This window comes from Osmerus mordax, chromosome 7 (genome assembly GCF_038355195.1).
Source record: "Osmerus mordax isolate fOsmMor3 chromosome 7, fOsmMor3.pri, whole genome shotgun sequence".
NCBI classification, from domain to species: Eukaryota; Metazoa; Chordata; class Actinopteri; order Osmeriformes; family Osmeridae; genus Osmerus; species Osmerus mordax.
In genome coordinates, this window is record NC_090056.1 from 19,318,762 (window position 1) to 19,335,838 (window position 17,077).

At 42.4% G+C, this 17,077-nt stretch overlaps 1 protein-coding gene across 2 annotated transcripts in view; it reads right to left on the reverse strand.

Moving 5' to 3' along the window:
* Positions 1 to 17,077, reverse strand: part of cntn3a.1 (contactin 3a, tandem duplicate 1) — a 53,235-nt gene that overhangs the window by 20,144 nt on the left and 16,014 nt on the right. Inside the window, exons 4-9 of one of the 2 annotated variants that reach the window (XM_067239276.1) lie at positions 16,369 to 16,464; positions 6,184 to 6,387; positions 5,925 to 6,027; positions 5,404 to 5,588; positions 2,770 to 2,909; positions 2,337 to 2,339 (exon numbers count right to left, since the gene is read on the reverse strand). In XM_067239276.1, the coding sequence (XP_067095377.1) occupies positions 2,337 to 2,339; positions 2,770 to 2,909; positions 5,404 to 5,588; positions 5,925 to 6,027; positions 6,184 to 6,387; positions 16,369 to 16,464 (731 nt within the window). The remainder of the gene's footprint in view (positions 1 to 2,336; positions 2,340 to 2,769; positions 2,910 to 5,403; positions 5,589 to 5,924; positions 6,028 to 6,183; positions 6,388 to 16,368; positions 16,465 to 17,077) is intronic. The other variant, XM_067239275.1, reaches the window with a different exon arrangement.

The window sequence follows — 17,077 nt, forward strand, 5'->3', positions numbered from 1 at the left end:
CACACACACACACACACACACACTCACACACTCCCCCGGTTCTCTCCAACCCAAAGTGGATGGCATTTCGTCCCTCCCTTCCATTCCCTTTGACCTTTTATGAGAATTGTCACTGCTTTCTACTCCCCCTTTATAGTCGTGTCAGTTTAAGTCTGGGCAGCTCTCATTGTGCTTGCCCTTGATCTCCTCCATTGAGTGCAGGGCCAGCCCTTTTTTTTTCTTTTTTTTTTTTACTCATGGAGAGAGCAGTTCCAGAGGGGCCTTTGGCGCGTCCGTCTGTTGTCTGAACGCATTACTTCGCCGCCACTTGAAAGGACAAGGACTGTCCCTTACCATCAGCGGGTGACCCTGCTGAGCCGTTTCAAACAGACTTCTGACTGAGCCGGTCTTGACGCAGCAGAGAGGATGACCCAGCGCTGGAGCTCCCGCCCGGGGGAGCGACCGGGGGAAGGACGGGCTCTACTTACGCACACAGCACTTAGGATGGCACAAAGCAACTCTCAGGACTTTTTGAGGAGAGAGTTTGTGTGTGTGTGTGTGTATGTGTGTGAGTTGCGTGTATTGTGTGAGTTGCGTGTGTGAAAGAAAAAGAAAGGGAGTAGTGAGAGTGTGTGTGCGTATTTGAAGTGCACACAGCCGTGTGTGTGTGTACGTGCCTCTGCATCTGAGGTGTGTGTGTGTGTCTCTCCCGCAGGATGTTTTTAAGTGACCCAACGCACGGCCCCAGAGCTAATGGAAAGCGGCCCTGTCAGAGACAGGGGGGTGAGACGCTGGGTCACTCAGCTCCCGGCCCTATTTAGAGTGAAGTCAGAGGACCAGACACTGGGTCAGACTGTTGCTGCCGCCACAGGTGACAAATGGAGCCATACGTCAGCTTCCTGCGCATTGTTAATAATGCGTCATTCTCCTCTTGATTTCTGTGTTGTTTCACTGTGGTGCCAGAGAAGGCCGTTCAGGCAGCTTCCGTTTTCACCCGGAGGATTTAACGATCACACAGGCTGTTTCTGAGAACCATAGGAGGGCTCTCGGACGGAACGGTGCACCGCCCGCAGTGGAAAACTTTTTAACTGCGGAGGCATGGTGTGAAAACGGGGAGGGGGAAAAAACTGATGTGCTTCGGCTTTTTGAGAAGGGGGGTTTTCTTGATAGGAGTGGAAAATGAGTAAGTGAGAGTGGGTCCTTGTCTCACAGTGGTTGTATTTTGAAGTGACAGCTCTGCTCGACGCCATTTACTTGCCCTGATGTGATACTGGAACTAGGAGGAGAGAGACAAAGAGAGAGAGGGAGAGAGGAGAGAAGTGAGGGAATGAGAGATAGAGAAAGAGAGAGAGGAAGAGGTAGAGGGCAAGGGCAAGGGAGGGAATGACAGAGAGCGAAAAAGAATGAAAGAAGGAAAGAGGCAGAGAGAGAGAGAGAGAGAGAGAGAGAGAGAGAGAGAGAGAGAGAGAGTAGAGGAGTGGATAGATCCTTTGTAATGAGGAATAACAAATGGCACCCTTCTCCTCACTCTCCTTCTCCTCTCTCACTACATCTCTGACCTTTGGGTTTTGGAAATTGATTAAATGTTGCCGCCACTGACGGTGGCATTTGGAAAATGGTAACACTCTCCCTTATTAATATGGCCAAGTGTACAGGAAGCCTGTTACCTTGCCCTACTCTTGACAGAGATTTAGAATACAATGTTACTCAAAATATCCGTGCTGAACAAGGTGTAGGGACACCGGGTGTAGTGATGTTTCTGACAGGCTGGCATAATCTAGATGGAAGATATAGATTCAGATTTGAATCAACAAATCGAAAGAACAAACATTCCAGACAAACAAATACCGTTGGTACTAAAGAAGCAATTTCAAACTCTAATAGCAAATTAGCTGAAAACACGGATCTGGTGATTAACCTCTACTGCACTACAGAAGCTCACACTGAAACTGCCCTGCGCTTAAACGAAATGTTTTTCGTATGTTTAACACATCCGCTCAAACACGCTCGACGCCCAGACACCATCAACAGTCTTCGTTCGCCGAGGCCACAAACGCCTTAAAAGCCTCTCACCTCCAAAACACACTCCCTCCAGCACAATAACAAACTAAGCGTGAATGTGCGATCCACTCAGTATGATAAGCTTGCTTTCCTTCCATGGGGGGAAAAGTGATCTAATGGTAGGAAGATAGGGGAGATTGAACACCAGATTACAGAGTTTGACGACTAGAGGAAAATTGCATCATTTTGGCACCTTTTACACAAACCCACATGGCAACAGGGATATTTGATGCCAATTTCAGTTCCTCCTGGGGTTGTGTTTTTACCCCTATTCTCTTTTTGCCAAATAAAAGCACCTGCTATGACTTTTGTATGTTCCCAACAAACAAAAAACAGTTTCCAAAACATGGAGAGGCTACAAGTGACTTGATTTGTTTTGTTTGATTTCCACTTAATCAAAAAAATATGGTCAGAGTACACACGATTCTAGTTTGGTGATTCAAGAATAGCTCTTGTGCAGCTGGTTATGCCATAATGTTCTGCACGGCACCACTATACTCCAGGACAAAACGAATATAGGATAACCACAGCCAGTTAAATTGTTTAAAACATGTGCTCTTATCTATGGCAAAAGCCTTTTCAGCACATCCTGTAGCTATCCTGAAGCAGCCACACTCACTACCAGTTTCCCTTGACAACATCCTCATGTATAAATCTACATTTACATTTCAATTTACGAAGCAGCTCTATGAACGAGCGACCTCTGGAAAAGCCCTCCGGTCCTCATACCTCCATGGGGTCCAGAGACTCTCCGTTCTTCAGCCAGCGGTAGGAGGACTTAGGCTTGGCGCTGGCCTTGCACTCCCAGACCAGGGTGTCGTCGATGGGCCTCTGGGCATCCTCGGGCTTCTCAATCAGGTGAGGCGGCGCTGTGGAGGGCAGAGCACAGTCAGCAGGAGGGGCGACAACACTGCAGAGCCCTGCGTCTCGCTAATGAAGGAAGACATCGCGCTGTGGGGTGGGTAGGAATTGCAACTGGGTCATAGTTAGTGTGGGAATCGATGGATCAACCATGCAGGCAATTAGTTTGTTAATGAAGCAACCAAGTGTGCCATTAATCAACCAAGTTCTCATTAACCCAAGGCTGACCTCACTGGGAAAAGAAATAACAGCAATACAAGGTTAAGAGGGGTGGCTTTAACAGGAAAGCTACTGTATTGTTCCTCTGTCATAACCATTTACTGGGCTGCAACGTTGCCTACAGCTTGGGTATTGGATGCTAGTTTGTTTGTTTTTCGAAACAGATTTTCAGACACGGAGGTCTTTGTTAGTGTCAAGCAATAACTAGTTAATAAAACCAGCACAAACACGACAATTAGTATCTACTAATGTATACACCATAGATGTATTTCACTGATGCATTTCTTTAAAGCAGTTTTGTTTACGACTTGAGGAAATCCAGAATCTTTTCACGGTGTTGAAATGGTGCAGTATTTATTCACGAGAGTGGTTTCTTTGTCACATAAATGACTGCAGTCTTATCTCTTGCAACAATAGCAGAGGATTCATAGTCAGAAGCCTCCTCATAAATACTGTAGGCTAGTCCAGGGTCGGGAAAAGCTCCGTGAAGCCTGAACGTGTGTTTGTATGCGAGCGCGTGTGTGCCGTACACTTGTGTGCTTCTATACCTGTGTGTGTAATTGAGTGTGCATGTGTTTGCGCCGTCAAAACATTGTGGTAAACAAGGAAAAGGACCAAAACACATTAGAATGCTAAGTTTACTATGTACAGACTGTGCAATCAACAATACACCACTGTATGCAATTGATACAATCTCCTTACTTAGCTGACTTATAGTGTGTTTAATGGGTGTTCTCAAAAGATAGTGTCCACTCATTAAAAGGTTATATAAATATAATTTTTGGGGGACAATTCTGTCTCATATTTATATAATATTCTCACAAACTCGGGGAACGCAGGGAAGGGGAACAAGGACAGTAAGAAGCTGGAAAGCAATAAGCCCAAAAGTCTTGAGGGCGTTTTATGTTGCTTATTTTCACTTTCTGTTTGTTATCTCCTGAAACAGGCTCGCCAAACGCATCGCCTGAAGAGTGTCACGACAAAGCCAAATTCTGCCTAATTCAATTAACATTAAGGCCCTGTAAGAAGTGTTATTTTCGCCTCTCTAAGGAATAGGGATCGAACCAACAACCTCTGTCTCTTTTCCTCTTCTGCACAGTAGCCTACTACCTTATGATGAATGCTCCAGGAAGCTTTTAGACAATGCTAAATTGAAAATACATTACTTTACAAAAACAGATACCAAATGACAACCACCCAAGCTATTACAAATGGGACCACCAATGATTAGATAATGAAAGGAAGACGGCAGAACTTCTTGGAGTCAATTTGATCTGGCGCAGGCCCATTCAAATGCATCTGACCACTACATGGTTTTATTTCATAAATTATGTGGAACTCGGAAGAGCTATTAAGTGGGAAATTGAAAGCACTACACCGCCCCATATGGAGCAGAAGCCAGCGGTGGGTCCTTACTGGGAGCACCAGATCCCTGTATTGATTCTCTTATTCTGCTATAGAGTTGATGGATGTCTCACAGGCACCAGTCCATGGGAGCTCAAAATGAGATTACAGATTTTTATCACCTGGCGTGGAGCCAGTTTGTGTGGCTTTGAAAGAAGACAGCACTGAAAGTTAACAAGGACAAACAGCGCTTCCCATACAACTAAAGCTGAATAAAGCGGGCTTTGAGACCAATGTCAAGTGTTTGTGCCACAGCTGTGAGGGGAAGCTTCTTTCATCTGACTTGCAGGTACAGAGAATGCATATTATCATATCAAAGGCGCTTCCTTCGGAATAACATTTAAAAATATATGGATTTCGATGATTTTAAAACGAAAAATCCCAGCAGGGGCTTGGTGGGCTGTCATCAATGCATTAACAGTCAAATTAGGCTTTGAAATCCCATTAAAGCTTTGGTGGAGACCTTCCAAGCTTCCTCAGTAAATGGCCAATGACTGGAGTCGTTGGGGGACTGAATCCCTTTTCCCTGAAGTCAGGTATAAATCTGTGGGGGTCTACGCTTCTGGTTAGCCTCTGGCACAATAAAGAGGTTGTCAAGAATGAACTATTGATAATACTTTAATTTACAATGCCATTTCATTCTATGATGCAGGTATACTGTATACGGCCAGTGATAAAAGTTTACAACAAATGGGAATTCTGTCAGAAATATGACTTTTTGACAAAAACGATTAGACAACAGTGCTATAAATTATCTAAATTGTATTTTGTTGTTTATAGTCCCTCGATAACAGGAATGTTCCAGTGCGACACAGTTTCATAGTATCCTGTTCAGATACGACCCCAGCCTCGAATCCCCCCCCAAAACCACCACCCTACCATAGAACGAGAGCTTTCCTTTGACGGTGTTCCTCCCTCTGGCATTTTCGGCCACACATTCATACAGTCCTGCATCTTCGGCCTGGAAGTACGGGATCTCCAGAACGCCGCTGGCCTTGTTCACATCCACCTTCCGGCCGAAAGGAACCTCGTCCACCCTCCTCCAGCTGATGGTAGGGACAGGGCTGGCAACACAGAGATAAAAGTCAACATCAGACACACAACTGAATGTATTTACTCCGCCTGTCTGTCAACAACTTTATAGACTCTTTACAGTTACCAGCTAACTTTAAAGTTTTTGGGGAAACTATAAGCTATAACTTTACAATGCTGTCTGGAAAATGATGCAAAGAAGCAAAAGTAGTCTTGCTAATTGTGTATGATAGCAGTAAAAATACTGCCTTTTTCAGTTGACGAAAAATATATTTTGGATTCTATTAATCTAGCAATCTACTTGTACGTTGCTTTTTCTCGAAAGCGACGTACAAGTACAGATGCCCTGTCTGTCCCCGTGTACTTACTTTCCCAGAGCAAAACACTCAAGCTTCACCGTAGAGCTCTTCGCCACTGGCACGATCTCTGGAAACTGAACCTCAATCTTTGGCTCATATTCACCCATGATGCCTTGAACAGTGTAAACAAAGTGTTAATCCTTACAGATGAAACAAATGCACGCATTCAAAATCCAAAATTTTTCATAGGATTACAGTTTGATGATGGTTTTATAAAAATCCTCATTTATTTCAAAAAAGGTTGAATACAAAAGAGTAAGGAGCCCACCATCAACGCGGAGCACCAAGGGGGCGGGGGGTCCTTGAACGCTACTCTTGGTGACCGTGTTGGTCACCACGCAGGTGTAGTTGCCCACGTCTGAGGGCTCCACCTTGGCGATGTACAAGTTGCCCGTCTTCTGGGAGACGAAGCGCCGGGTGTCCTGAGTCACGAATGACGGGTACTCGTTGAAGATCCACGTGAACGTGAGCTCTGCGGAAGGTAGGAAAGTCACGTGAACGTGAGCTAGAAAAGTTGAATTTTTATTTCAGTTATGTTTCCAGAGCGCCAAGTGTGTTGTGGACCACGCTGTAACATATTGTGAGGTGCAGAGGAATGACAAATATGATCTACTACTGATCTGCCCCTGTCAGGAACACATCTGTGGGAAATATTAATCTATCAAGCATTGCACAGTCAGTCGGTGAACAAGTTTAAGAAAGCTTTATTGCTTGCGGCCGGCCCACAAGGAGACAAAAACATCACACGCCATTGTGCTACAAGTTTGTCTGCTAGCATGTTGTGCTAGCTACCTATTTAAGCAGCCCTGCTCTTTACAGTCATTGGTTAAGACAAAGGCATGCAAATGTCCCATGGCTCTTCTTCATTGGCTCTTTGCATAGACCTGGCGAGCGTGTGCGTGCGTGTTTACGTGTTTGCGTGTTTACGACATCAACCCTGATTGAAACACAACAACAGGATCTCCAGTCCTGGGGGGTATTCCAGAAAGCAGGTTATGTGACATACCTGGGTAAGTTAACTCCCCAGCTGACACCCAGCGTTGTAGCAACATTGCCAGTAAGTTGCTGCAACATTGTGAATCAGCTGGTGGGTTAACTTACCCGGTTATGTTGCATAACCTGCTTTCTGGAATACCCACCTGGGGTCGTAAACTCCTTCACATAGGTGTCAACAAGTGGTCACCAGACCTTGCGTCTCCACCTTTAGTCTTTGTCACAAAGTATCTCCTTAAAAAAAAAAAAAAACACTTCTTCTAAGTCCTCAGCCCCAAGATAAGGGTTCTGTATGTTTACCCAGAGTTCAGATTTGGGGGTAGGCCTCTCTTTGCACCCAAGGAATACTGAACACAGAATCATTCTTATACAGGATAAATGTGTAACATCTTCAATTTTTCCAACAACATCCCTCTGTGGTAGGCAGAGAGGAGACCAAACTGTAAATTATCTAAAATTCTAGTTGTTATGACTCACCATATGTGAGGCTCACGAAAGCAGATCTTCTCTGGTTTAAGATGAAGCCTTCACGGTTGGACATAGCATTTATCATTTATAAGTACTACAGCTTAACGAAAATAGCAGAGATTCTCTGACACTGTGTGAACATGGAGAAGACTTTCCTTTTTTTGTGCTATACCCAACCAGAACATTATAAAAAGGAATGATGGTGTTTTGACATATTGACACTGGGATAAATTGCTCTGGACCGAGTTGCATCCCTGTCCCAAAAGCAATCTTTGCTGTTGATCAAAACTTGGGTGTAAACGATGACTCTGCATTATTGTATTGGGAATAATTGAAGATGAATTGAGCATTGCTCCGAACAAGCCCTGAGCCAGAGTTCTTCAGTACTAAGCTACAGCATCTGCCAATCAGCTAACCACAAAACAACGTGCATTAGTGCTGCTACTGAATGACTTCACAACCACATATATTATTTTACTTAACGAGTTGATGGCAATTACACTGTCCAATACGATGCTAGATTAAGTTAGTGCATAGTTATCCAAGCTCTAGGTACAAGCCTTTGTACGCATCACAGAGTTAAACAGATTTTAAAAGACTGGATGACAGGATATACAGTATGTAAATGACTTGGGCTGTTTTCACATTCCCAATGGGCATAGCCTTGCTTAGCATCTGTGAGTTGCAACATCTTTATTAGCATGATACATTCACTAAGAGAGACAGCTGTAAGATATTCCTCTGCCATTAATAAAACATTCCCCCTCATCCTGACAAAACGATGCATTTTTAATGGTTGTTTTTTTTTACAATATTTTCCAAAGGTGCAGGGCAGTACAAAGTGGTACAGCAGGAACTGAAAGGTTACTAATTGGGCCGGTTAAAGTTTAATGATAGGAAAGAGGAAGTTGGAAGTAGATACATTATCTCTGCCAAGACACTTGAGAGCTTTGGTAGATGGACAACAGTGCAATAATGCCGTAATGAATGACAGAGAGGGACAGATATTCATTCGTGGTTCTGATTAATGGTTTATATGGAGGGAAAAATCAATTTTCTTTTGATGATTTATGGTGGACTGAATAAATTGAACATGACAGAAAACTGTATTGATATTACATATTTCCCTTGAGTAAAACCATGTCATTTCAGCACTGAATTCAAAAGTGAAGTTAGCTTTTTGAAATAATACAATACAAACATACAGATATGAAAAAACCCTCAACATCACATACAAAAAGGGTCAGTAAATAACATAGGTTAGGTAATCTACTGGTAACAAAACTGCCTATTCATACTACACACGTATATCCTCTGTTCTGGGCTTGTGTGTGAGAGAGAACAAGAGATTTCTGCCTTCAGGAAGCCTGAAAGGTCTGCTTCCATTAGTGAAAGGAGGTCGAGTGCATTAGGTCTGACTCTGAACATGGAACCACTCAGAAACTACAGAAGGACACAGAGCTGGTTGACAGACAAACAGGCAGACAGACAGAGAGACAGGCAGACAGACAGGCAGAGAGAGAGAGAGAGAGAGAGACATGAGAAACAGAGACAGACATGCAGCCAGACAGAAAAGAGAAACAAACATATATAAAAAAACAGACAAAAAGAGTAAGGAGAGAGAGATACAGAGAGAGAGAGACTGGTTCCTAATCCGGGCTTTAGGAAAGCAGACAAGACTGACTTCTCTGGACTGGCCTTTATGATTTTGGCCACAGCGTTAACAAAGTTCACGTCCTGCAGCATTCTTGAGCCTCTTCTCTCCAACGGCATCATTAACATGAAATAATGGCGTGTTGAATAATACATGAGTCAAGCTTTCAAAGGGTGACGAGGCACATTTGGATTCCCGACACTGTGGAGCTGATCACGCCGTCCATGCTGATCATGGTGCTGTCGTATGTACAGTTGCTTTCAGGGGCATAGGATTGTTTCAAATGTGGGTGGGACAGGTTTTTACAATAACTGAGGATGCCGCTGGAACATTTTTCTTCGTTTTTAGTAAAAAGTTTGGGGTGGACAGCTTTGCCGTTTTGGAACATTTTTCAAAAGGTTTCACGTATACTGAAACCTTTTAAAACCGCCCGTGATTGCATTGCATTCTTCTTACAAGTGCAATATTCGATTTCTCCATTCATGGGAATGAGACGTGAAGACGACATGAGTTTTCTTGGACTCCTTTCTCCTCTCTCTGTTCCAGACTGGGAAGTTGCTGAATCCTTACTACTACTTTTCTTTGCTTGCCCGTTCCCACTTCAAGAGAGAGACAGAGAGGTGCGTGTCCTGGGTAATTAGGGAATAAATCACTCTGAAGTTACCTCCGTGCACTCCGCACCTCACTGACCAATCAGAGTGTCTCTGTCCTTGTTACCGGAAACCGACGGCAGCGGTTGCTGGTTCACGGACGAGTCTATTCTGTCTTTCTCAGTTGGGGTTGGGATGCGAGTCAAAGTTGGTGGAGCTAAGTACAGTATCTGGCGTTCTGGGTGTAGAGATGAAGAGATGTAATCAAACTCGCCAATGCAGTATTTTCAGTAATTTACTGTACATAATCCAACTCAGACTCTTAAATGACTGTTAAATGGTTTAGGGAGCGGGAGAGTTTCTTTCAAAATAAAGTTATTTATTTATCACGTAACTATGGCTACGTGGATATGGAAGTCTGAAATCCCAGGCATTTTGTGCGACAAACGGAGAAAGGATAATAATAATAATGGTAATAATAAACTTTATAACACCATTTTCTTGACTCAAAGTGCCATAATCAAAATGTTGTAGATCAGAACCACAGGAAACACAGCAAGACTGGGTCCTACAAGGATACCGGAACATACAGGATGTTAATGATTCAGGGAGTCAGGTGGCTGAGCAGTGAGGAAATCGGGCTAGTAATCCGAAGGTTGCCAGTTCGATTCCCGGTCATGCCAACTGACGTTGTGTCCTTGGGCAAGGCACTTCACCCTACTTGCCTCGGGGGAATGTCCCTGTACTTATTGTAAGTCGCTCTGGATAAGAGCGTCTGCTAAATGACTAAATGTAACATGTACTGATGATGTGTCTACTGAGGGATTTTTCCGGGTGAAAGTGTGTGAATAACGCTGAACAGGAACGGCGTGCATTATCGTCATGGCAGCTGTGACAAGACGAGACTTTCTGCAGTGATGGTGGAAAATGGAAGATGATTCATCCTAAAGCACACATCAGCATTCTCAACATCTCCATCAATAGGCGTAATCTACTCTGACAGGAGGAAAAACCAAACAAGAAAATTGATCATTTCTGCTCCGCTTTCAGTCTCGAAGGGACTGTTACAATCCATCACAACATGAAAGGCTAAATGGGCAATTTGAATAAATGAAAGCTTTACTGTATTCTACAGCTCTTGTGGCCAAAACAACCTCCAGTTGCATCTGAAGAAGAAGCCTTCATGTGAAAAACACTTGTGAACAGAGAATCTCAAGGCCAGTTCAAAGCTTCGCCAAATTAAGCAGCCTTGCCAGATTGCACAGAATGTTTGACTCTGCCAAGGAACAGGAGAGCCGGTACAGTGAAACATCTCAGTGTTGGAAGGCACAAGGACGAAGACATCCTGTCATACCGGAAGTATAGTATCAACAAGAAAGATTACAATGATGTACATTACAAAGGATATCTGATAAACAAACACCTAAAAATACAGCACTGGGTTTACAATAATGTAATCTAAAATTCCTCTGTTCCAAGCATCCAAACAAAAACGTCTTTGAAGTGAGAAATTGTCAAATATGCAACGCAGTCACCACCGCAATGCAGTCGGCAGGCACGAACAAAGCGAGAACAACAAAAAGCCAAGGGAATCTCCTAGACGTTACAAAATCGAGTTTAAAAAGAAAGAAGTTTAAATTTTTAATTCAGGATTTGAAAGGATGTGCCATCCATCCTCACCCCTCACCATCGCGCTGCGAGCCAAGCTGCGCGTGAAGACAAAGAGTAAAAAGGCGCCCCGCTGTTTTGACCATCTGTCAATTCAAAGTTTGCAACGAGACATCTAATCTCACATGCAAGAACAAAAGCAGAATGGAAAGAGCACCACAAGTGGGCGGATAACAATACCGGTCTATGTTAATCTGATCCGTGCGATTACATGAGGTGAAACCTCAAAAAGTTTACAGCAGACACATTTGGAGGAGTGCAGAATGTTAAAAAGGCCATGGTTTCTGCTGTTGTATCCATTTACAAAGCGAAGCACAGACAGAACAGGAGATCTCCCTCTCTGTACCCCAGACGTCTATTATAGTAATGCGGTTCAGACACTTTAAACATGCTAATTAATGTGCACAGAATGCTATTCTTATTAACATGTTTTATTTAGCAAGTGGTGACCTTAATTGCTACAGTAGAAGTCATGTTAGAAATAGTTAACATCTACACCGATAGCATCTTTACCAGATGCTTTTGTCCAAAGCAAAGTACAGAGGGGGATTTGAACCTACGACTTCTGGACCTGAAGGCAAACCCTCTTCTACTGTACAGCTGATGACACATTGTATTAAGCTCTGACTGCTGTGACCATTATAAGGAGTGTGTCATGCACCACCGTATGATACAGTACCTGACTAGCATCTCAAAACAACTCCTTTTTAGCTTCCTGGCAAACACGATTGGTATGGTAATGAGTTTTCTAAGGTAATGCAGTTGTTTTTAAACAGTGACAGCCAATATATATCATAAATGTAATTTCAATGAAATCATAAAAAGTGTAAAATAACCACAAAAAAAGCTATCACAACCAATGGAGGAAACTGAAATATGTTTTTTTCCGCAAGTCTTTGGAGAGATCCCAATGTTTGCCCACAACTCATTGTCATCATCAAGAGAGTCTGTGCCCCTAAGTCTTAGACACAGTAATTTCCCACATGAAGAATAACCACATACTCCAACAACTTGGACATATAGCATACAGAAGTCAATTATTTGTTTAGAATTGTGCCATAAATCAGTTTTCACAAAACCAAACCTAACTCATTTCTAAGTAATTTATATAATATTGCCCTAAAAGGTCGACATTACCTTTACTATACACTTATATCCTATCTAAAAGCACCACCAAGTGACATAAAAAAAATTTTCGCCACTTTCCAACTTAAGTGAAGTGTTCTGTGATTACAAGTCAAATTTGTTGTCATCAATTGAAGACGAACTACTTCCTAGGAAAACCTGAACCACTGCATGAAGCACATGATTAAAACATCAAACTTGTCAGCACATAATTGCGCCCCCCCACAGTTTAAAAAATATATATAAGCACCCAGACTCACAATCTGGTGTCTGATTTGCATTTGATAAGACACAGCAGAAACCCATTGAAATGAAGGTAAAAAATAAAATAAAAAAGGTTCGGAGATAATTATATTTACCCCGTTTGCTTGAATGACTGAAAGGCCATCTCCACAGAAGCCCACTAGCAGTTGTGAGTTAATAGCACTGGACGCTAAATCCCCATTGATAATGTCATGGTTACAGAGGCTGATTGGAAGGCAAACAAGACACCTCGAGAAAGGAGTTCCATTAACGACGCCGCAAAGTCAGAGTTAGATAAAAACCATCCAGTCTGTGTGCCCAGGCCTTCACTTGACTCTGCAGAGAGTCAGATGGTTGAGCGGTGAGGGTATCGGGCTAGTAATCTGAAGGTTGCCAGTTCGATTCCCGACCGTGACAAATGACGTTGTGTCCTTGGGCAAGGCACTTCACCCTACTTGCCTCGGGGGAATGTCCCTGTACTTATTGTAAGTCGCTCTGGATAAGAGCGTCTGCTAAATGACTAAATGTAACATGTACTGATGATGTGTCTACTGAGGGATTTTTCCGGGTGAAAGTGTGTGAATAACGCTGAACAGGAACGGCGTGCATTATCGTCATGGCAGCTGTGACAAGACGAGACTTTCTGCAGTGATGGTGGAAAATGGAAGATGATTCATCCTAAAGCACACATCAGCATTCTCAACATCTCCATCAATAGGCGTAATCTACTCTGACAGGAGGAAAAACCAAACAAGAAAATTGATCATTTCTGCTCCGCTTTCAGTCTCGAAGGGACTGTTACAATCCATCACAACATGAAAGGCTAAATGGGCAATTTGAATAAATGAAAGCTTTACTGTATTCTACAGCTCTTGTGGCCAAAACAACCTCCAGTTGCATCTGAAGAAGAAGCCTTCATGTGAAAAACACTTGTGAACAGAGAATCTCAAGGCCAGTTCAAAGCTTCGCCAAATTAAGCAGCCTTGCCAGATTGCACAGAATGTTTGACTCTGCCAAGGAACAGGAGAGCCGGTACAGTGAAACATCTCAGTGTTGGAAGGCACAAGGACGAAGACATCCTGTCATACCGGAAGTATAGTATCAACAAGAAAGATTACAATGATGTACATTACAAAGGATATCTGATAAACAAACACCTAAAAATACAGCACTGGGTTTACAATAATGTAATCTAAAATTCCTCTGTTCCAAGCATCCAAACAAAAACGTCTTTGAAGTGAGAAATTGTCAAATATGCAACGCAGTCACCACCGCAATGCAGTCGGCAGGCACGAACAAAGCGAGAACAACAAAAAGCCAAGGGAATCTCCTAGACGTTACAAAATCGAGTTTAAAAAGAAAGAAGTTTAAATTTTTAATTCAGGATTTGAAAGGATGTGCCATCCATCCTCACCCCTCACCATCGCGCTGCGAGCCAAGCTGCGCGTGAAGACAAAGAGTAAAAAGGCGCCCCGCTGTTTTGACCATCTGTCAATTCAAAGTTTGCAACGAGACATCTAATCTCACATGCAAGAACAAAAGCAGAATGGAAAGAGCACCACAAGTGGGCGGATAACAATACCGGTCTATGTTAATCTGATCCGTGCGATTACATGAGGTGAAACCTCAAAAAGTTTACAGCAGACACATTTGGAGGAGTGCAGAATGTTAAAAAGGCCATGGTTTCTGCTGTTGTATCCATTTACAAAGCGAAGCACAGACAGAACAGGAGATCTCCCTCTCTGTACCCCAGACGTCTATTATAGTAATGCGGTTCAGACACTTTAAACATGCTAATTAATGTGCACAGAATGCTATTCTTATTAACATGTTTTATTTAGCAAGTGGTGACCTTAATTGCTACAGTAGAAGTCATGTTAGAAATAGTTAACATCTACACCGATAGCATCTTTACCAGATGCTTTTGTCCAAAGCAAAGTACAGAGGGGGATTTGAACCTACGACTTCTGGACCTGAAGGCAAACCCTCTTCTACTGTACAGCTGATGACACATTGTATTAAGCTCTGACTGCTGTGACCATTATAAGGAGTGTGTCATGCACCACCGTATGATACAGTACCTGACTAGCATCTCAAAACAACTCCTTTTTAGCTTCCTGGCAAACACGATTGGTATGGTAATGAGTTTTCTAAGGTAATGCAGTTGTTTTTAAACAGTGACAGCCAATATATATCATAAATGTAATTTCAATGAAATCATAAAAAGTGTAAAATAACCACAAAAAAAGCTATCACAACCAATGGAGGAAACTGAAATATGTTTTTTTCCGCAAGTCTTTGGAGAGATCCCAATGTTTGCCCACAACTCATTGTCATCATCAAGAGAGTCTGTGCCCCTAAGTCTTAGACACAGTAATTTCCCACATGAAGAATAACCACATACTCCAACAACTTGGACATATAGCATACAGAAGTCAATTATTTGTTTAGAATTGTGCCATAAATCAGTTTTCACAAAACCAAACCTAACTCATTTCTAAGTAATTTATATAATATTGCCCTAAAAGGTCGACATTACCTTTACTATACACTTATATCCTATCTAAAAGCACCACCAAGTGACATAAAAAAATTTTTCGCCACTTTCCAACTTAAGTGAAGTGTTCTGTGATTACAAGTCAAATTTGTTGTCATCAATTGAAGACGAACTACTTCCTAGGAAAACCTGAACCACTGCATGAAGCACATGATTAAAACATCAAACTTGTCAGCACATAATTGCGCCCCCCCACAGTTTAAAAAATATATATAAGCACCCAGACTCACAATCTGGTGTCTGATTTGCATTTGATAAGACACAGCAGAAACCCATTGAAATGAAGGTAAAAAATAAAATAAAAAAGGTTCGGAGATAATTATATTTACCCCGTTTGCTTGAATGACTGAAAGGCCATCTCCACAGAAGCCCACTAGCAGTTGTGAGTTAATAGCACTGGACGCTAAATCCCCATTGATAATGTCATGGTTACAGAGGCTGATTGGAAGGCAAACAAGACACCTCGAGAAAGGAGTTCCATTAACGACGCCGCAAAGTCAGAGTTAGATAAAAACCATCCAGTCTGTGTGCCCAGGCCTTCACTTGACTCTGCAGAGAGTCAGATGGTTGAGCGGTGAGGGTATCGGGCTAGTAATCTGAAGGTTGCCAGTTCGATTCCCGACCGTGACAAATGACGTTGTGTCCTTGGGCAAGGCACTTCACCCTACTTGCCTCGGGGGGAATGTCCCTATACTTACTGTAAGTCGCTCTGGATAAGAGCATCTGCTAAATGACTTAATGTAAAATGTAATGTAAATGTAAATGCTTTGAGACCAGACTGACAGCTGAGGCTTCCCACAGAGAGACTTCTCCACTGACCGAAAGAATAAGAAAAGTATTTGAGCTTCTTGGTAAAAGATGATAAGTCTGAACAGTTTTGAAAATCTCTGTATCCATATTGATAGATAGATCTACTCTTATAAGAGCGAGAAAGATTATCAAAGTCAAAATATATACCTTTAAAAGTGTTTATAACCAGAAGACACATGTATAACTGGTAAGTTAATGTGCATAAAATATTGAGACCATAGTTGCTAAAATGCGTTTTGCATAAAAAATGTTACAGGGCAATCATTTGAGGATTTAAGAACATACAACATGACTGATTGCAATGACAAAGGGTAAAGGTCACACTTTGAATGTTGGTGGTCTTACCTCCAGAGTAGGGAGGGGGTCCACACAGCAAGACCACACCTTGACCTTCACGAACCCTCACAGGACTCCGTTTCTGGGTCTTGAAGTTCTCCAAGTCTGTTTTCAGAACACACACAGAGAAAAATTATGAAACTGATGCAACTCATGTTGCAATTACAATATATAACCTTTGCCATTTTCCCACCCCAAAACATCGAATTACCAGCAGCTTCCACAGGTTTTGCCGTGCAGTTGTCACACATGGCGCATGAATTGTCTACAATGTAGTAATCACTGATATAAGTTGTGTCTTTTGACTCGAGTTTCCCAATCGTGAGGGAAGCAAACACCTGAATAATTACATTAAACCGAATAATTTAATCTCAAACTCTGATCTATTGATTTTTCTTCTCTATTAATTTAAACTGCAATACAATTAAGCATTTAACCACGCAACTTCATCATGTAATCAGTCTCTTTCCACACACAGCAGCATACAATGTTAACCACCTCTGGCGAGTAGAAAGTAATTCCTCAAGTATAAGTTTCACATGAGTGGTTTTAATTGGAACTATGCCATTGTTATCCCTTTCTGTGTTTCATCCATTGCACACAGTCAAGTAACAATTAAATGACTGAGATTGAAACATTGTTTGTATGGAACTGGTTCCTTGACGACAACCTGCAGGGAGAGTGAGAGAGAAAACACAACAGACGTATTTGTGCTGCT